Raw genomic sequence first — 21,192 nt, 5'->3', positions numbered from 1 at the left:
AGATACACAGGTCATTCATTAACAAAATACGCAAGGTCCTGTTCTTTGGGTTGATGGAGAACAAGCAGGCATGGTCATGGTGTGGCTGGGGAGAAAGGCATTAGACAACAGGTTGTAATTGGATGAGTCATTTCAAGTTGTGTGTGCTCGGGAGGGCTACCTTCATGGAACATGAAACATGCAAAGCAAATGGTGTTCTTTTTGTAGGAAAAAATGGTTTGAGAGAGGGAAAGGAGAGAGAGTGTGTGGGTGGTGTGGGTGTCAGAGCCTTGTGCTGCTGAAAACAAACTCCAGACGGCTTTGGGTAGGTACTGAAAACAGAATCTAGGCTTTCAGCTTTTGTAAGTAAGCACCTTTAGCCACTGACCCATCTCTCCAGCCCCAAATGGTATACTTGATGAGGAGGTGGAACTGACTAACACATACTCCTTGTCAGCCCCTCACTATCACCTTCAACATCACCTCTGTCACTGTTATCACCACCACCACCACCACTACAATTAGCACCACATATCATCTCTGTATTGCCTGTCAGACTCAACTTGCTGGGAAGTCATAGAGTGCCTATGACTCGGCTTCTCTGGCTGCAGTAATGTCCTCTGTGAGGTTGCCCAGCAGGCTGGTAGGAGTGGGTACATGTCAGCATTAGGGGAGGAGGAGCCCAGCTCAGAGGGTTTGGTTTTGATAAAGGAAAAGCCTTGCTTATGCTTACCTGGACCTTCCTCTGATGGGAAGTAATGGTTCCTCAAGCTTTTTCTTCAATTTCTTCTGTATCCTTCATTGTTCTTGCTTGTGAGCAGTCTTAAAAATATTATTGATTTATTTGCACATGCTTGTGTGTGCATGTGTATGGGCATGGCAGGGTCTCTTGCCACTACAAATGGAAGGCCAGATGCCAGAGCCACTTTTTGTGTCTGGTTTTATATGGGTGTCTGGGGAATTGAAGCTGAACCAGCAGGCTTTGCAAGTAAGCACCTTTAGCCACTGAGCCATCTCTTTAGCCCCACTGTGAGTAGCAAAACATGTTTGTAAAAATAGTCATGTTAGCTAAATGAGTACATGATTATCTTACCCAGTATGAAGCTCAGAATCTTGCTATTGATCAGATAAATGGAGAGCAGGTCAGGGCTTCTTGGCGAGTGTGTTCTACCCTAGGACATTGGTGCTTAACTAATCTCTTATTCTAGATGGCCATAGTCTGCCCTTCAGGTGTTTTGAAGGTCTTGATATAACTTCCCAGTGAGGCCTTTCCTGAGTACTTTCTGTTCATCCTTCCCTCTCTGCACTTTACTTTTGAGGTGTGGTTTCACTCTAGCCCAGGCCCACCTGGGATTTGCAAAGATTATCCTATTCAGCCTCCCCAATGCTGGGCTAAAAGCATGTATCACACTGCACCTGCCTTGTTTATTTCCTCTGTGATACTTTTAACAATCTAATTGCATATTTGATAACTGGTTTCAGGCCATTTTCCTTTCTGCCAGAATGTTCCATCATGAGGGTAGAGACTGTGGCCATCTTGTACTTCCAGTGTCTGTAGTGTAGTCTAGCATAGTGCTGCCTACTGTGAATTTGTTCAGTGTATATAAAGGAATGTCGCTGAACTTTGTTATCTTCCTGGAAACACCTTTTGCTCTTACACGCCTCAGAGTTACACAGAAACACCTCCTTCAGTTCTGTGAATCAAAAGCAGGAATGATGCACTGAGTTAGTCAACTTGAACATGCTTGTTGGACTATACCCAGTCTTGTTCAAGCTTTTGCCTGCGTCCCCTACTGGAGTGTGTAGGGAAGGGATGGAAGGTCCGAGACTGACTGGATCTTAAGTTGGTAAAGGCAGGACAGTCCTAGGTTCAGATCCCAGCCCTTTCTCTCTCTCTCACATTTTGCAAATTGGCTTCCATCTAATTTTCCTTACCTGTAAAACGGGGGATAAAAATAGAACCTCAGTTACTCAGGAACTTGGTGGTGGGAACACAGGGTGATATGTGCATTATTAAAATTCTTTATCTTTTTTACCTTTTTTTTTTTTTTTGAGGCAAAGGCTCATCAGACTGACCTGGAGCTTAACTCTAGTCCAGGCTAGACTAGAAGTCAGTGATCCGTTTACTCCAACCTCTGGAGTGCTGAGATTAAAGGCATGAGCCACTATACCTGGCTTTATTTTTCATTTTTAAGGAAATAATTTAGGCTCATAAAATTTTCTCAGAGAGGAAAATATTTCCGAGATGCCAGTTTTTTGATTTACATTTTTCTTTTCTTTCCCTTCCCTCCCTCCCTCCCTCCTTTTTTTTTTTTTTCCCCCCAAGGTAGGGTCTTACTCTAGCTCAGGCTGACCTGGAATTCACTATATACTCTCAGGATGGCCTTAAACTTACAGTGATTCTCTTACCTCTGCTTCCCAAGTGCTGGGATTAAAGGTGTGTGCCACCACGCCCGGCTGATTTACATATTTCTACCCCTTGACTCACATAGGCTACACCAAGTTTGCCTCATGCTTTAGTATCACAAGTCATCCTTGCACAGCAAGGGTGCTTCTGCTACCTCTGTTGTGGGTGGTCACCTGCCTCAGTGGGCATCATGCAATGAGAAGGACTCCTGTGGCCATCGTGGGCTGAGAATAAGGGGAGCTATGAAGAGCAAAAACCCTCTTTCTTCCTAAAACTTTTTACTTTTTTGTTTCCTCTCCTCTTTGTTGGCAGGAAGCTAAAAAGAAGTATGACAAAGAGACAGAGAAGTATTGTAGCATCCTAGAAAAACACTTGAATTTATCTTCCAAAAAGAAGGAGGCTCAGCTTCAGGAGGTAAGAAACTTGACAACCATCACAAAGAGTGTTAAGTGTTTATGTGGCGCTGTGGACATGTGCTGTGGATGCGTGCCAGCCGCCACTTGTGGGAGAATCTTGGGCTTGAAGAGACATGGGCAACAGGAGCTTGATCCTGATGCCTCGTCCATACCCAGTTGTCTTTGTGCCCTTCTCTTAGCCCACATCGTTTGTGGCTCTGGAACTTGCCAGTGGCAGAGGACCACACTATGTCATCTGCTTCCTGGGTGGGCAGCATCATTGCTAGCACTCTATTTCCTGCTCTGATAGGTACCTCTGCTTCTCTTGCCCTTGTCCTTGATGCTGCGTGGTTCCCTTACTTACCGTAGCCTGACCTCCCGTCTCATGTCAGTGATTTACGTCAGCTTCAGAAATGCTTTGGTCATCCTTAATATTAATTCTTACTGTTTTAGTCTTTTCCAGTTTTTTTTTTTTAAGCATTGTCTTACTGTAATACTGCAATATATTTTGAGTGCTGTTTTCAAGAAAATATTCTTTGACTGAGCTTGATTCTCAGAAATGTTCAGCTACTTGCCAGTAGGTGGGTGACTCTGGCACCTGGCTGTCAGCCCTTTCTCCTGGCCTCCCTTGTTAGCTCTTCTCGAGAAGCAGTTTGAAACTCTGCCTGCCAATCCTTATTCAGCACCGTTGCCTTACACATAGGCCTAGAGAGAGGGAGGGACATTGCCCATGAGCCGTTGGAGGCTCCCGGAATTACATGTAAAAATTCTAGTCTCTGCACAGGTCAAGTAATTTGCTTAAGACATTCCACCTATTTAGTGATGATTTTATTTACATTAAAAAAAAGCGAACCTTGAAGAACATTACTAAACACCTGGCATACTTCTAATGAAATCTGTGACCTTTGATTTTGATTATCCATAATAATTTGATGATTGCCGAGCTGTGAGCTGGCTGAATGCCTTTCTGTTTGAGCCCATACCTAAGCTCAATTACTGAGCAACAATGTTGTATGCCACTGCCATCTAGTGGTTGATTTAAATAAAGCAGTGTGGTCTTCAGTGACTAAATTTGTTCCATGGACTCTGCTCAGGATGTGGGTGTTGTGTAGGAAGTGAAATGCAAGATACATCTTCATGGAAGAAGGACATTCTTGGAGAATGGCTTTTGCACGTAACACAGAATGATTTGCTTGGAGGGTCAACCTATAAGATTTAGCTTAACAGGTTAAAAAAAGAAAACTGTTTTGAGTGATATATCAGTCAGATTTCTGTGAGTGCAACAAAAGACCTGAGGATGAGCAGTTCATAAGGAAAAAGGGTTATCTAGTTTTTAGTTAGTTAAGGATACTATAAAGTTCTAACTCTGATGAGCTTTTCTCTTGCTATATTGCCACTATGGGGAAGGGGAGTTCACAGAGGAAGACAAGATGCCAAAGGGGCCAGTGTTGATATTTTGTAACATTTTCCTTGACAGAAACAATTAGAGCTCTGCTTAATTTTTGATGGAGGCAGTGCCTCCAATGATGTTCAACTTGGCTACCTTTCTTGTTTATTTTTATTATTTGCAAGGGAGGGGAGGGAGAGGTGTGCCAGGGCCTCTAGCCACTGCAAATGAACTCCAGATGCATGTGCCACTTTGTGCATTAGGCTCGACATGGGTATTGGGGAATTGAACCCAGGTCACAAGTCTTTGTAAGCAAGTGCCTTAACAGCTGAGCCATCACTGTAGCCCTACTGGCTACCTTTCTTAAAGGATCTATACTGATGTAGGAGAGAGCTTTGTGAGATTAGGACTCCCATGCCAGCTAGCTACTCTGAAGTCTTGGGCTTTTAACCACATTAGTAAAGAACTGAGAATGCCCACACAGGGTTGGGGAAATTATGAATTATAAGATTTGTTGTGGGCAGAATTAAGAGAGGAAAAGCAAAGCAGGAGGGCACACAAGCAATCAAACAAACAAAAAGAAATTCTCTCTCTTCCCAGCCAGGCTGGTTGGTTGGTGGACCCAGGAGGCTCATCTAGGAAGGGCCAGTCCACAGATGCTAAGCCTTAGGAAAATTAAGAAAGACACCGGAAGCAGCTGCTATGGCTGGGGTGGGGTGCTTGCAGCCATTGTGGATGAGACTGAATCAGACGAGAGTTCTAGTACTGCCAGAGCAGGCAGGGTGGCACCCATGTTTCCGTGGGTCAATCTCTGGCTGACTATCAGAAGAAAGCTGGCTACCGTACTCTTAATATGTATCAGTACCACCTGCTGGTATTCTTATGTAGGAGAGAGAACAAATTTCCTACCCATGAACTTTGAGGAATACATCTAAACCATAGCAAGTGGCCTGCTGAGTGTAGTGTAGATTATTTGGACTAGAGTGGTATGCAGGAGAAATGCCCCATTCTGCTGTCTCTTCCCTTTCTTTTTATTTCTGAGAGAGAGAGGGAGAGAGAAGCGGGGGGGTGGGGGGAGGGGGAGAGAGAAAACGGGCGCACCAGGGCTTTTTAGCCACTGTGGATGAGCTCCAGATATGAGCGCTCCTGTGTGCATTTGCAATATTTCACACTTTTGCCACTGTGCATCTGGGTATGTGGGACCTGGAGATTTGAACATGCATTCTTAGGCTTCTCAGGAAGTGCCTTAACTGCTAAGCCATCTCTCTAGCACTTCCTTTTTAAATGCGTGGAACTATCCATTTTTTCCTAGTACTAGAGCTCTGCAGGGCCCTGCCCCTGGTTGACAAGGGCCATCTGCAGATCAGTTCACGCACTCTGCAAGCCAAGTGTGTGTTGAACATTTACTAGTGCCAGGCACTGTTGTAGACACCGGGACATGAAGGTGGAGAAACGAGATGGCTCCCTCTCATGACTATGTATATGCTAATGGGAAATAGCACACAGCTAAAGAAAGCAGTAAACAAAAGTTCATGCAGTGATAAGGATATTAGTTGGGAGATAAGCTGCAGGCTTCTTGGGGTAGTCTATTTAAGGCGCCGTGCTAAAGAAATGCTTCTATGAGGAGCCCACAACAATGAGAAGTGAGTAGTTTTTCTAGCTGTGGGAGTGTAATGAAAATAAGAATTATTAGGTCATGAAATAGCATAGTGTAGGTGTCAATAAAGACATGAAAGTACATTGTACTTAATTTAATATGTATATTTATTAGGTCATAATATAAAATCATTTCTTACTATGCCCCAAAGTTAAAAAGAAAAGTATTATTTATTTAGGGAGGAGGAGGTTTTCAGGCATGAACAACAGATTTACGGTTTGAAAAGAGGTTTGGAACGTCAGAGTAGGAAGAGCAACTGCAGTAGTTATTTTTCTTATTGCTGTGATCAGATATCTGACAAGAGCCACTTAAAGAGGGAAAGGTGTGGTTTGTCCCTCCTGGCTTGATGAGGTGCACACTGTCATGGTGACAGGAACCGTGAAGCAGCTTGTCACCATGAGACCAGCCAGGAAGCAGAGAGAAGACTTGTGCTCAGCTCGCTTTCTCTCGTTTTTTTTTTTTTTTTTTTTTTTTGGTGTGTATATATATATGCATTTGCACGTGAATGTTTATTCTAGGGACAAATATGAGCTATACCATGGCCTGGGAACACAGATTCAGATTGCTCCAAATGCCATGCATGTTCTAACACACGATTTCATAAAGTTTCTTTTTTGTTAAGCACAGAAGAAAGTCACTAACCCAAGGGACCTTTCAAATACATTGGTGGAAACATTATGTAGGCAGGCAATAGTAAGCTGAGAAATCTCTGCTATAGGCCCGAGATGCTGTCTAGTAACATTTTTGTCTTCCAGGTTGGTGGAAGCCAGAGGTGGGGTGGGGTGGGGAGGATATACTTAGGTCACAGGGTGTCAGGTCAGACATAGAAGCAGATGTTAGTTGGCCATCAAAGGAGATAGCCCAAGATAATTTGGCTATGGGCCTATAACATTGTAACTTCTTTAGATTGAAAGTCCTATTAGTTCTTTAGTCTTGTAGGATATTCAAAGTAGATACATGTACTTTCTGGGAACTGTAGTTCACACATGTATGTTTCTGAATGGAGGCCAGAGGATAACTCAGGTATTATCCTCGGGTACACCATCCACCTCTTTTTGAGATAGAGTCTGTCATTGGCCTGGAGATCACTGATTAGGCTAGGGTGGCTGGCCAGCAAGCTCAAGGAATTACAGGCATGAACAGACGTGGCTGGCATTTTTATGTGGGTGCTGGGGTTCCATACTCTGGTCTCCATGCTTATGAGACTAGCAATGTACTGACATCTAGCTCCTCAGCCCTTTCTTTCTCCTTTTTGTTCAGTTTAGCACCCCCACCCTGGGAAGATGCTGTCCACATGTAGGGTGGGTCTTCCAGCTCAACCCAGTCTTGAAACACTCTTCCACACATGCCCAGAGGTTCGTCTCCTATGTGATTCTAGATGCTATCAAGTTGACAATAGCAACCTTCACAGGTGTGTCAAGAACAGTTTCTGATTCATTTCTAAGGAACACAGTAATTTTTTTCCTGCTAGCAGTATATTCATTTATATTGAAAGTGCATTCACTTTACTGTTTTGTCATTGAATGTGCTTTCGGTGGGATGGTCTACCTACTTTGCAGGGGCCAGAGCACACAGCCAGTGTGGAAAGGTTCACAGGGAGAGATGGCAACTCTTCAGCATGGCCTCATGCACACTCACTTTTTTCTCTCCTAGGTTTAAGATTCCCAGTTTAATTGTACCCACTCATAGCCACTAATTTTGCAGTAGGAAAAGTGTGGGCTAGAGTATGCTGTGTATATCCCTCTTCAGGGCAAATGTCACATCATATTTGAGATGTGAAAATGTCTTGTTTTAAAGTTCTTTGCCCTCAAAACCTTGCTTTGCACATTTGGAAAGACAGGATGAGGTTGGCCCTAAAAATCTGTCTGCCATGGAGCCCAAGCCTACCTCAAGATATGGGGAGGTAGTAGAATGTTATGGTTTAAGAATGGCCACAGGTCTTGGAATCAGATCTGTTAAGACCTCCGCCCTGTACTGGCTGCATACCTTAGTACAGTTACTGCCAACAGACTCCCATTTTCCTCCTGCAAATCAGAGAGACAGATATTATTTCCTTCATAGGAAGTTAATGAAACATATTTAAAATTGGTGAAAAATGAATAGAGTTTATATAATTAAAATTAGTGGGCTATGGAAATGGCTTAGTGATTAAAGCAGTTGTTTACAAAGCCTGCCATCCTAGGTTCAGTTTCCTAGTACCTATGTAATGCCAGTTGAACAAAGTGCACCTGGTGTTTGCAGTGGCAAGAGATCCTGGTGCACCCATTCTCTCTCTGACTCTCTCTCTCTTAAATAATTTAATTTAAAAATTAGTGAGAATTAAATAAACAAATTATTTATACTGTAAACTTGTTGGGTACAAAGTTAGTGTACAGCAACCATTATCATTATTCTTACCATGCTACTCAATATTCTTGTAAAAATCTTCTCTGTATTAGTTGGTTTTCTTTAAAAATTTTTTTTTGTTTATTTTTATTTATTTATTTGAAAGTGACAGGCAGAGAGAGAAAGAAGCAGATATATATACATAGAGAGAGAGAATGGGTGTGCCAGGGCCTCCAGCTACTGCAAATGAACTCCAGATGCATGCACCCCCTTGTGCATCTGGCGAACATGGGTCCTGGGGAATTGAGCCTTGAACTGGGGCCCTTAGGCTTCACAGGGAAGCGCTTAACCACTAAGCCATCTGTTCAGCCCTAGTTGCTTTTCTTACTATGGGTACCGGAAAGAAGGGAGGGAGGAAGGGAAGGATTAATTTGGTCCACAGTTAGAGGGTACAGTCCACCATGGCAGAGAAGTCATGGAGGCAGGAGTACGAGGCAGCCAGTCACATTGCATCTGCAGTCAGGAAGCAGAGAGAGAGAGATGCTGGTGTTCAGCTCACTTTCTCTCTTTTTTGTTCTGTTACTCCAGCCCATGCAATGGTACTGCCCATAGGGTGAGTGAGTCTTTTTACCTCAGTTAACCCAATCTAGAAACTTCTTCGCAGATGTGCCCTAAAGTTTATCTCCTTGGTGACTCTCTATCATGTCAACTTCACAGTCATTATTAATCATCACAATCTCCATAGATTTTCTTTTTCTTCTTCCTCGGTGCTTTCTGTACGTAATAACCCTGTTTTTGTCAAATTCCATTTTATTTACAGGCAGACAGCCAAGTGGACCTGGTCCGGCAGCATTTCTATGAAGTCTCCCTGGAATATGTCTTCAAGGTGCAAGAAGTCCAAGAGAGAAAGATGTTTGAGTTTGTGGAGCCTGTAAGTAGATGTTCAGGGGTTTTCTTTCATCCTTCTTTTATTTTATTTATTTATTTAACTTAATTTATTTAGTATGGGTGTGGGGAGAGAATGGGTACACCAAGGCTTTCAGCTGCTGTAAACGAACTCCAGACACTCGCACCACATAAGCATCTGGCTTATTGAACCTGGGAGAAACAGTGAACGAGAGAGGGAGGGAGAGAGAAAGTAAGTGAGGAGTATGGATGTGCCAGGGCCTGTAGCGACTGCAAACTACGCATGCATGCACCACTTTGTGCATCTGACTTTACTTCGGTGCTGGGGAATTGAACCTGGGTCGTAAGGCTTTACAGCCAACTCCTTACTGACTTCTGAGGTGAGTAGTTTTGTTACTCAGTTTGATCTCACCTAGAAAGCAGCTACCGTATCTGTTTGCTTTTACTGATTGACAGCCCAGCAACCTCTTATATAATGTTTACTTGTCACATGACTGTCAGATTCAGCCATTGTAGGCTGGGCGTAGCTGGGTAGCTTTGTTCATTTGGTTGAGTCTCTGTCATTTTTTCCTCTTCCTCCTTTCTCCTATTTATTTGTAAATCTTCTAAGATTTACCAATTTCCCATTAAAGGACTTGGTGTTACAGTATTGAAGCTCTGGGAGGAAGACTGGGCTTTGGGATTGGAATTCGTGAGACTCATGACTCTCAAACCGTTGAGTCTTGCTGTTTAGCAAAGAAGTGAAAAACGTGGACCCAGGTGTAAGTTATGGAGGATTTATTAGCATAGAGTGGAAACAGGAGAGAAGAAAAGCAGGGAGGCTCCCAAGTCAGGAGGACTTTCTCCCAGCTCAAAAGCATAAGCCAGGGCAAATCTCTGTTACACCTGTGGGGGCTTGGCTCAGGTCAATTTATGTGAATTAGGAATCCAGTTAGAATGAGCCTTATTGCCAAGTTCAGATGTACAGGGAAGATCTTATACATCATTGTTGGTTATTGGGTTCAAGAAGGGCCTATCCACAGTTGCTAAGCTCTAGAAGAGTTGAAGAATTAGGAAATTGCTGCTACTGCTTTGCCATCTTGGATGATACTGCATTGGACTGGTGTTTTAAGCTCACCAGGGCTGGCAGGATGGCATTCGTGCTTCCTTGGGCCAGTACCTAGCAAACTACCTACAAAAACAATCTACCTTCTTCCTAATGTGTATCCCTGCTATTCTTCTGTAGAGTGTGTCACAGATTTTTCTCCATAAGCAGCAGTAGCATGCAGTTAAGGACTGCCTGAATTTAAATCTTTAAATTTGCCAGCTGTGCTCTTGGAACAGGTTCTTTCTCTAAGCATTGCTTTCCTTATCTACCACCTATGTTATGAAAATGCTATTTTCTACATTATGAAAATGCTAGGATTTGCTGAGTTGATCATGTAAGGTCCTTAGATCAGAACCTGATTGGTTACCATCCATGGGAAATGTAACAATTCTTTCATACTTATGAGCAGATAAACCAAGTGTTATTATTAAAAGGACCTGGGAAAGCTGGGCGTGGTGGTACACACCTTTAATCCCAGCACTTGGAAGGCAGAGGTATGAGGATTGCCATGAGTTTGAGGCCACTCTGAGATTCCATAGTGAATTCCAGGTCAGCCTGGGCTAGAGTGAGACCCTACCTCGTAAAAACAAAAACAAAACAAAACAAAAGGGCCTAGGTGTTTTACTATAAGCATTCTCATGGTAAATCTAAAAGTGCGTGTTTACTGACTACACGGTAAATCCTGGTGACTATGCATGAGGAGCTTACAGCCAATTTGGGGAGCAAGGTGGCTTTAGTGGAGAGATAGCCAAGCTTGAAAACAGTTCCGAAATGGCTTGGGTAGGAAAGGTGATGTGGATGTGCCAGAGGGATGTAGAGGGAAGGAGAGCCATTGTAGTTGGAAAATCATCTTCAGGTCGCCCAGGGAGGCAGCAGGAGAGCTGATGGAAAGTGGTTTCCAATTTCACACTGGGGAAAGAAAACGTGATAGGAATTTGCTAAAGATAAATCCAGTGACAAACTCAGATTGGTGATGAGGCTGCATTTGGGAGTCAGGTGTAGCCTTCACTTCTGTGAAAAATCTTGACTCTGAACACCCAAGTCTCTAGGCATGTCTATTTCAGGAGTTGAGGACAGGTGAATAGACAGTGGTCCACCTTTATCTATATTTTCATATATCCTCTGTGTCAGTTACCTTTCTTGTGCTGTGACCAAATACTTTGACAAAAACATGTTAAGAAAGGAAAGGTGTATTTTGGCTTACAGTTTGTGGTTCAGTACATCATGGCTGGGAAGGCATGGACATGAGGCAGAGCTGGTCACATTGTGTCCACAATCAGGAAATAGCAATAAATGCTGGTAGTCAGCTAGCTTTCTCCTTCATATTTTCATTTTTTTAATTTTTAAATTTTTATTAACATTTTCCATGATTATAAAAAAAATCCCATGGTAATTCCCTCCCTCCCCACCCCCACACTTTCCCCTTTGAAATTCCATTCTCCATCATATTACCTCCCCATTACAGTCATTGTACTTACATATATACAATATCAACCTATTAAGTATCCTCCTCCCTTCCTTTCCCTTCCCATTATGGCTCCTTTTTAACTTACTGGCCTCTGCTACCAAGTATTTTCCTTCTCACGCAGAAGCCCAATCATCTGTAGCTAGGATCCACATATGAGAGAGAACATATGGCGCTTGGCTTTCTGGACCTGGGTTACCTTACTTAGTATAATCCTTTCCAGGTCCATCCATTTTTCTGCAAATTTCATAACTTCATTTTTCTTTACCGCTGAGTAGAACTCCATTGTATAAATGTGCCACATCTTCATTATCCACTCATCAGTTGAGGGACATCTAGGCTGGTTCCATTTCTCAGTTATTATAAATTGAGCAGCAATAAACATGGTTGAGCACGTACTTCTAAGGAAATGAGATGAGTCCTTTGGATATATGCCTAGGAGTGCTATAGCTGGGTCATATAGTAGATCAATCCTTAGCTGTTTTAGGAACCTCCACACTGATTTCCCACAATGGCTGGATCAGATTGCATTCCCACCAGCAGTGTAGAAGGGTTCCTCTTTTTCCACATCCCCGCCAACATTTATGATCATTTGTTTTCATGATGGTGGCCAATCTGACAGGAGTGAGATGGAATCTCAATGTAGTTTTAATCTGGATTTTCCCTGATGACTAGTGACATAGAACTTTTTTTAGATGCTTATATGCCATTTGTACTTCTTCCTTTGAGAATGCTCTATTTAGCTCCATAGCCCATTTTTTGATTGGCTTGTTTGATTCCTTATTATTTAACTTTTTGAGTTCTTTGTATATCCTAGATATTAATCTTCTATCAGATATATAGCTGGCGAAGATTTTTTCTCATTCTGTAGGTTGCCTCTTTCACTGTGTCCTTTGCAGAGCAAAATCTTTGTAATTTCATGAGGTCCCAGTGATTAATGTGTGGTTTTATTGCCTGAGCAATTGGGGTTGTATTCAGAAAGTCTTTGCCAAGACCAATATGTTGAAGGGTTCCCCTACTTTTTCCTCTAGCAGTTTCAGAGTTTCAGGTCTGATGTTAAGGTCTTTAATCCATTTGGACTTAATTCTTGTGCGTGGCGAGAGAGAAGAATCTATTATCTCCTTCTGCAGATATATATCCAGTTTTCAAAACACCATTTGCTGAAGAGGCTGTCTCTTCTCCAATGAGTATTTTTGGCATTTTTATCGAATATCAGGTGGCTATAGCTACTTGGGCTTACATCTGGGTCCTCTGTTCTGTTCCACTGATCTACATTTCTGCTTTTGTGCCAGTACCATGCTGTTTTTTTGTTTTTTGTTTTTGTTACTATGGCTCTATAGTATAGGTTAAAATCAGGTATGGTGAATGAATTTTTGGATTGTTTTTTCTATTTCCATGAAGAAAGCCTTTGGAATTTTGATAGGGATTGCATTAAATGTGTAGATTGCTTTAGGTAAGATTGCCATTTTCACAATATTGATTCTTCCAATCCAGGAACAAGGGATGTTTCTCCACTTTCTAGTGTCCTCTGCAATTTCTCACATGAGTGTTTTAAAGTTCTCATTGTAGAGATTCTTTACTTCCTTGGTTAGGTTTATAGAATTCAAGGAATTATTTCAGTTTTCCTGAATTTGTTAAGATTTGCTTTGTGTCCTAATATATGGTCTATTTTAGAGAATGTTCCATGTGCTGCTGAAAAGAATGTATATTCTGCAGCCTTTGGATGAAATGTCCTGTATATATCTGTTAGGTCCATTCCTTCTATGACCTCATTTAGTCCAGATGCCTTTCTGTTTATGTTTTCCCGGGATGACCTGTCCATTGATGAGAGTGGGGTGTTAAAGTCACCCACCACCACTGTGTTTGGTGTTATCTGTGGCCTTAGTTCTAATAGTGTTTGTTTGACGAATTTGGGAGCCCCCATGTTAGGTGCATATATGTTTAGGATTGTAATGTCCTCCTGTTGGAGTGTGCCCTTAATCAATATAAAGTGACCTTCCTTATCTTTCTTGACTAACGTTGGACTAAAGTCTACCTTGTCCGATATTAGGATAGCAACCCCTGCTTGTTTTCTAGGCCCATTTGCTTGAAACACCGTCTTCCAACCTTTCACCCTAAGATAATGTCTATCCTTTGTAGAAAGGTGAGTTTCTTGGAGACAACAAATTGAGGGATCCTGCTTTTTAACCCAGTCTGCAAACCTATGTCTTTTCGTTGGGGCATTGAGGCCATTGATATTAAGAGATATTATTGAAAGGTGTGTATTTGTGTTTGCCATTTTTGTGTGTGTGTGTGTGTGTGTGTGTGTGTGTTTTTCTGGTTCTACCTGCGCTCTCTTCTGTTAACTAGTATTTGAGTATTGCTTGTTTTTTCTAGGTTCCTTATATGTGTGCTTTTCCTTTTGTTCAGCATGGAGGATTCTATCAAGTATTTTCTGTAGAGCTGGTTTTGTCTTCAAATACTCCTTTAACCTGCTTTTGTCATGGAATGTCGTTATTTCTCCGTCTATTTGAATGGATAACTTTGCAGGATAAAGTAACCTTGGTTGACAGTTGTTATCTTTCAGAACTTGGAATATATCACTCCAAGCCCTTCTGGCTTTAAAAGTTTTGTGTTGAATAATCTGCTGTAATCCTGATGGGCTTGCTTTTGTAGGTAACTTGATTTTTCTCTCTAATTGCTTTCAATATTTTTTCTTTGGTGTGTGTGTTTGGAAGTTTGATTATAATATGGCGAGGAGAGGTTCTTTCCAGGTTTTGTCTGGCTGGGGTTCTAAAGGCTTCCTGTATCTGCATTGGCACCTCTTTCCCAATTTGGGGGAAATTTTCTTCTATTATTTTGTTGAAGACGCCTACTATGCCTTTGGAGTGGAGTTCTTCTCCTTCTACTATGCCCTGAATTCTTATATTGGATCTTTTCATAGTGTCCCGAATATCTTGAAATTCCCACTCATACTTTTCTATAAGTTTGTCTTTCTCTTTGTTGGACTGTATTAGATCTGCCACCTGGTCTTCTATCTTAGATATTCTGTCCTCTCCCTCATCCATTCTACTGGTGAGATTTTCTACAGAGTTTTTTATTTTGTTAACTGTGTTCTTCATTGCTAGTAATTCTGACTGGCTTTTCTTTGTTATTTCTATTTCCTTATTTATGTCTTGTATTGCCTTCTTTATTTCATTAAATTGGTGTCCTGCATCTTCTTTGATTCCTTTGGTTTCCTCTTTGATTTCTTCTTTGATTCTTTTGATTTGTTCTTTGACCTCTTTGAACGTATTTATAATCATTCTTTTGAACTCTTTTTCAGGCATTTCCTCTAACTCATTCTCACTGGAGGACATTTCTGATGCATTAATACTTTTAGGTGGATTTATATCGTCTTGGTTTTTAGTGTTTCTTGTGTTATAATGTATATATTTTTGCATCTTGGATTAAGTTAATGCTTGGATTTTCTAGCTAGCTAGGTATTCTTAGCTGTATCAATTGATTTGATGTTATATGTTTTCAGGGTAGGAGCTTAAAGTGTTAGGTGTGGCTCTTAAGACTCTCAGAATATCTACAAAGGTGTTCCTAGGTGTTGAGTTTCCCTGCTATGGGAGTATTCAAGCAGGCTGAGTGGAATAAAATACAGGTAGATTCTAAAATTTAACTAAACACTGTACACATTCAATCAAAAACAACCCCAAGCTGGGCGTGGTCGTGCACACCTTTAATCCCAGCACTCGGGAGGCAGAGGTAGGAGGATTGCCATGAGTTCAAGGCCACCCTGAGATGACAGAGTTAATTCCAGGTCAGCCTGGACCAGAGTGAGACCCTACCTCGAAAAAACCAAAAAAACAAAAACAAAAACAAACAGCCCCAAGTATGTATGCAAGAGTAGTTATTATAACAACCAGATCCTCTATCAACAAAGAGGTTAAGATTTCTGGTCTGTTGAGGGATCCAAGTCAGCTTGCGACCAAGTGAGACCCTTCCCTGGTGCAATCCCAGTTACCTTGGATGATTTTGGTCTCAGTCAAGTTGCTACCTGGGTCGTTGGGCTGCTGTTCTGATTTCTGGAGCTGGGCACTGGCTTTTCCTGCGGGGCAAACCGAGCCTGGCAAGTGTAGCCCTGCAGATCAGCACCCCTGCTGCTGGAACTGCTGCTGCTAAAGCTGCCACTGCTGGGTCTATAGCCGCTGCTGCTGAAGCTGCTGCTGCTGCGCCCACCGCTGCTGCCGCCTCTGCTGCTGCTGTAGCCGCCACTGCTGGAGCCACCACTGCTGCTGAAGCTGCTGCTGTTGGGTCCACTGCCACTGCTGCCACTGAAGCTGCTGCTGCTGCTCCTGGAGCTGCTGCTGCTGGGTCTGCCGCTGCTGCCGCAACTGGAGCTGCTACTGCTGGGGCCGCTGTTACTGGTGCTGGAGCCACTGATGTTGCTGCTGAACTCTGCTCCTGCTTGGGTCCCGCTGTCAGCTCAAGTTGGCGTGGCCGGTCCGGGACCGCTGCTCTGTTGGCCAGAGCTGGGCTCAGGTGGTGGGGGAGGGGAGGGAGCCGCAGCTGCTCTGGTTGTCTTGCTGTTCCACGTGTGCTTCTACCTCGCGGTCTGCTCCTCCGCTGCTCACTGCCGCTCTCCCTTCACGTGTCCTGAGTTGAGGAGAGCGCGGTGTGAGGGGAAGCTCCCACACCTGGCTTTTCCTGTGGCTGGAGCCGAGCCTGGCTGTTTTCTGTTGCGCTGCCGCTGCGGTCGGAGGAGCTGCTGGAGCCGCTTTTGCCAGCCTGTGCGGGCTCTGGAACTCTTCTACTTCTCCGCTGCCGCTTCAATTTCCTATACACCTCACTTTTTAGTAAAAGTGTGTATTTTGCTGTGTTTTTTTGGTCTTTTTTCCCCCCTAGGCTCTTTGGTGTGGTACCTACACCGCCATCTTAACCGGAAGTCCTTCATATTTTTTTTTATGGTTTTTCTAGGTAGAGTCTCACTCTAGCCCAGGCTGACCTGGAATTCACTATGTAGTCTCAGCGTAACCTGGAACTCACAGTGATCTTCCTATCCCTGCCCCATAAGTGCTGGGATTAAAGGTGTGCGCCACTATGCCTGGCTTCATAATTTCTTTTTTTTTAAAATTATTATTTTCAAACACAGAGACTGTGAATATGAATGGGTGCCCCAGTGCCTCTTGCCACTGCAAACTCAGTATGTATGGGCCATTTTGTGCATCTGGCTTGTGGGTACCAGGGCATAGAAATTGGGCTAGCTGTATGGCTTTGCAAGCAAGTGCCTTTAACTGCTGAGCCATCTTTCAAGCCCACTTTCTTCTTCCTCCTCCTCTCTTTTTGCCTAGGAACCCAGCCTATGTAATGGTAACAGTAACATTTACAGTGAATCTTCACACTTCATTTAACCCAGTCTGGCCTCACAGAAATCCCCAGAGATTTGTTTCCATGATAATTCTAAATCCTGTCAAGTTGACAGCTGAGATTAACAACCATTATACCCACTGTCAATTGTAATCTCAAAATATCAAATGAAAAGTCCAGAGGTGAAAACTTTACAAGTTCTAAATTAAGAATATTTAAACACCAAGTAGTGGAATAAAACCTCAGCTGTTCACCTCTGTTCTGCCTAGGACACGAGTTCTCCATTGTCCAGCCTATAGTTGTTCTGTTTTATTATTGTTTATCATAATGTTATTGTGCCTAAAATGTAAATAAACTTTATTGTGAGTGTTATGCAGAGGTAATATCATAGTCCATGCAGACTTTGTACCCTGCAGCTTAGATAGCCTGTGGATAAGGGACTACTATATTCATTCAGTGGAACAGCTAATCACAACACCAGTGTTTCTCAGAGTGTCTGAAATTCAAATTGTCATACTCCACCCCAGTCCTAGCATTTAAGAGTTGGTCCAGTGACTGTGTTTTCATCAGCCCTTCAGGCTGACTTGTAAGAGCATGAAGTAAGTTCATGGTCTTCGTGGAAATCGTGTCCTGTCTTGTGCTAAAGTCTACCTGCAATACGTCATTCGATCCTTGTAACATCTGAGACACACAGTTTTATTCCCCATTGTAAACATATAATGGTATCCTCTTGTCCAAGACCCTTCTAGTAAATAGCGGAGATGGAATGGTGAGGCTCTTTGTTTGGGAAACAGCATTTGATTGCTTACAGGTAGAAAGGAAACAAGCAGGACATCTGTTGACCTGAATTGTTAAGGTACACAGATATTGGTCCCATTCAAAGGAATCTTCATGCACAATGATGATACTCATTTGTTTCATATTAGGTAATTTCATGATGTTACTGACCTTTGAGAAAAACGAGTACAGGGGCTGGGAATATAGTTCACTGGTAGAGTACTTGCCTAACATGCACAAATCCTTGCCTGGGTTTGATCTACATACATCTACACTACATACAAACCAGGTGTGGTGGTGTAGGCCTGTCATTCCAGCACTAGAGAGGTAGAAGCAGGAGGATCAGAAATTTAGTCATTCTTGGCTACATGTGAATAATTTAAATCTAGCCTGGGCTACATGAGACCCTGTCTACATATGTACGTATGTACGTACATACATACATACATACATACATATGTAAGTACAGTTGTAGTGTTCCAAGGAAGGAAAGTCAGACTTCTGAGGTCTGTCTGTCCATCTGTTCATCCATCCATCTGTCCATCAGTCATTTTTGTGTGTGTGCTGAAAGCCTTTATTGTCTTGTTACAACACCATATGTTCTGGAGATGTGGAGTGCAGAGAATGGCACATTGACTTCCTGAAGCTTTCATAATTGAAGGCCAGGGTTGTTCCGAGAACTCATTCTCCACGTCCATCAGGCACCCTGGCCTCTGAGTTTCACCTCAGTATTTCTTGGTGCTGTGTCTTTCTCTCCTTTCCTGCTCTTGTGTCCCATTTCAGGAGTTTATTCTTTCCCTGTTGTCTCTAGCCTCTGCCCCAGGTTTTCCCCTGACTGGTCTGTCACAGACAGACCACTGCAATCCTCTAACATAGTGTGATTATATCTCCTGGAGCAGTTCCTGGCAGCACTCCATGCTATGCCCATTCCATAGAAGAATGGAATTAACTTTTTTTCCCTGTGCTCTAATGCACGATTGTTACTTTCCTGTTAAAGGTGGGTGAGGGCTGGAGAGAAGGCTCAGTAGTTCAGGCACTTGCCTGCCAAACTTAAGGACCTAGGTTTAGTTCCTCAGGACCCTCGTAAAGCCAGATGCACAAGGTGGCACATACATCTGGAGTTTGTTTTCAGTGGGTGGAGGCCCTGTTGTGCCCATCCTCTCCCTCCTTCCCTCCCTTGAAAATAAATAAATAAATAAATTATTTTTTTTAAAGTGTAAATAAAGATGCTTGAAAGTCCAGCTTTCTATCCCTTTGCAGCTGACTGTCCTCTTGGTTGCATGAGTCATGATTCTTGGTAGCTGTATTAATTTGCTGGGCTGCTATAATAAAGTACACCCCTTGGTGGCCAACCGCAACAGCTGAGTGGCTAGAAATCTGAGTGAGGTGCTGGAGGGACCATGCTTCCTCTGAACCCTATAGGGAAAGAACCTTTCCACTCTTCCATTCTGATGATTTGCCTGTAATACTTGGCATCCCATGGTTTAGAAATTCATCTCTCCAGACCTACACCTTCGCGTGAATGTCTGCCTTCCTCCCTCTTTGCATGTTGTCTGTTGCCAAACTTCCCACTTTTATAAGAATACCAGTTATTTTAGTATACAAGTTGTATTACCCCTAATCACTTTTTAAACTTGATGACTTCTGTGAAGGACGTAGGGCCCATTGTCCTAAAAACGGCTCAGCAATGAAGAACATTTGCTTCATAAACAAGAGGGCTTGAGACTGACCAAGTTTGATTTCTCAGCACCTATGTAACAACTGAACATGGCCATGCACATCTGTAACCCTAGTCCTGTGAGATGGGTGGGGGCACACTGGAGAATCATTGGGGCTTGCTGACTGAAAACAGCAGCTGTAGGTTGAATGAGAGATTCCATCTCAAGGAAATGAGGATGAATGGAAAGCAGAGGATACCTGATAATCTCTGGCCTTCACACACATGCACATAGGGAACATGCATCTACACACGCGTGACTACACTACACATCACACACCACTACACACCACGCATACTCTATATACCCCCAAATAATTAATTTTATTTCCAAGCCATGTTCAGAATCACTGGGGATTAGAATTCTAGTATATCTTTTTTGGGGACACAATTTATCATATAGTAGCAGTTGTGCTCTCTGAATAGTGACAGCCTGTATTTTCTTTCTTTTCTTTTTAGGTAGGGTCTCACTCTAGCCCAGGCTGACCTGGCATTCACTCTGTAGTCTCCCGGTGGCCTCGAACTCACAGTGATCCTCCTACCTCCTTCTCGAGTGCTGGGATTAAAGGCGTGCTCCACCACAACAGCCTGTATTTTCAAGATAGTGCAGAGAATTTCAGCTCACAGTACCTCATGCAGTTCAATTTTTGCTCTGAAAAATAAAAACAAATACATCTATAATTGTTTAGGCAGGAAGTTAGAAGAAGATTTTGCTTAGCATTACTCTCTAAGAATAGCAACAGGAAGCTACAGAGGGAGATGGGAAGGTCTTTCCTTGCTTGTGTGGGGACAGAAGAGGCTCTGAAGGGAGAAGAAAGGGAAAAGGGGCCTTAAATTATATGTAAGGAATCATTTGCTATAGGAAAATGGACCATCAATGCATGCGACCAAAGGAGGTGAAAGCCAAAATAAACATTAGACTCCTTCACGCCTTTGTAGCATTTGCATGCTGTGGTGCCCAGTGAGTTGTCTGAGAATATGCAGTGACCCTGGCCAGGAGAGGCCTAGTTTATTATTGCAAGTGGAGGGAAATCAGGCTTTATAGGAGGAGTAACTTTGGGATTTAACTGCTTATCCTCATGGAGGAATGGGTGCATAGTGCCTTGGAGATGTGATGGGGCCAGCATTTGCACCTGCAGGGAGGGAGAGAGAAGATGGAAGAAACAGTCTTCATTCTGAACATGGGACGGGATCTAGCAGAGGTGTCCTGTCTCTATGCCCAGAGCTGCCTAGAAGGAAAGGTGTATATGTGCCTTCCCCTCAGAAAGCTGTGTCATCTGGGGAAGTGCAAAGGCTTTGATCAGCTTTTGAAGAAATGTCTTTGGTGACTCTGCACCTTAGCACTTAAGACTGACTTATGACTAGGATGTCTGTGGTATATGGTGCCAGTAGATTTTTGCAGCCAGAACATCCAGCTGTGCTTGTTCTCTTTATCCTCCAGGGACAATATGGGACAGATGTGTTAGGGACAGGGACTGAGGGCACTGAAGCTACCATTGTATTGTAGTCTTGGTTTTTATTTGACTGCTCCATGCAGAGCTCATTGATGAGATGGGCTGGGCTTGTTTCTTATTAGGAAGCCAGGCCTCTCGCCCCCACCCCTGCTGAGTGCAGACCAATCCTGCCCCAAGCAGGTGTAGAGTAGGGGATGAGGTCCCTTCATTGAGGTCCTTATTAGAAGTTACTAGAAAAGGAGAGCTAGGTAACAAGTAGTACAGCTCTTTCCTGTCTATCAAGGGACTAAGAATGACAACAC

The 21,192-nt window shown here is 43.0% G+C and overlaps 1 protein-coding gene across 2 annotated transcripts in view; it reads left to right on the top strand.

The window, feature by feature from the left end:
• Arhgap26 (Rho GTPase activating protein 26) overlaps positions 1–21,192 on the top strand; it is a 481,437-nt gene that overhangs the window by 143,614 nt on the left and 316,631 nt on the right. For both annotated transcript variants that reach the window (XM_045132425.1, XM_004664708.2), the window contains exons 5-6: positions 2,699–2,800; positions 8,971–9,081. In XM_045132425.1, coding sequence (XP_044988360.1) covers positions 2,699–2,800; positions 8,971–9,081 — 213 coding nt within the window. The remainder of the gene's footprint in view (positions 1–2,698; positions 2,801–8,970; positions 9,082–21,192) is intronic.

The sequence above is a fragment of the Jaculus jaculus genome, chromosome 13, assembly GCF_020740685.1.
Source record: "Jaculus jaculus isolate mJacJac1 chromosome 13, mJacJac1.mat.Y.cur, whole genome shotgun sequence".
NCBI classification, from domain to species: domain Eukaryota; kingdom Metazoa; phylum Chordata; class Mammalia; order Rodentia; family Dipodidae; genus Jaculus; species Jaculus jaculus.
The sequence above is the reverse complement of the archived record's forward strand: the minus strand, read 5'-3'. Positions and strand labels throughout refer to the sequence as shown.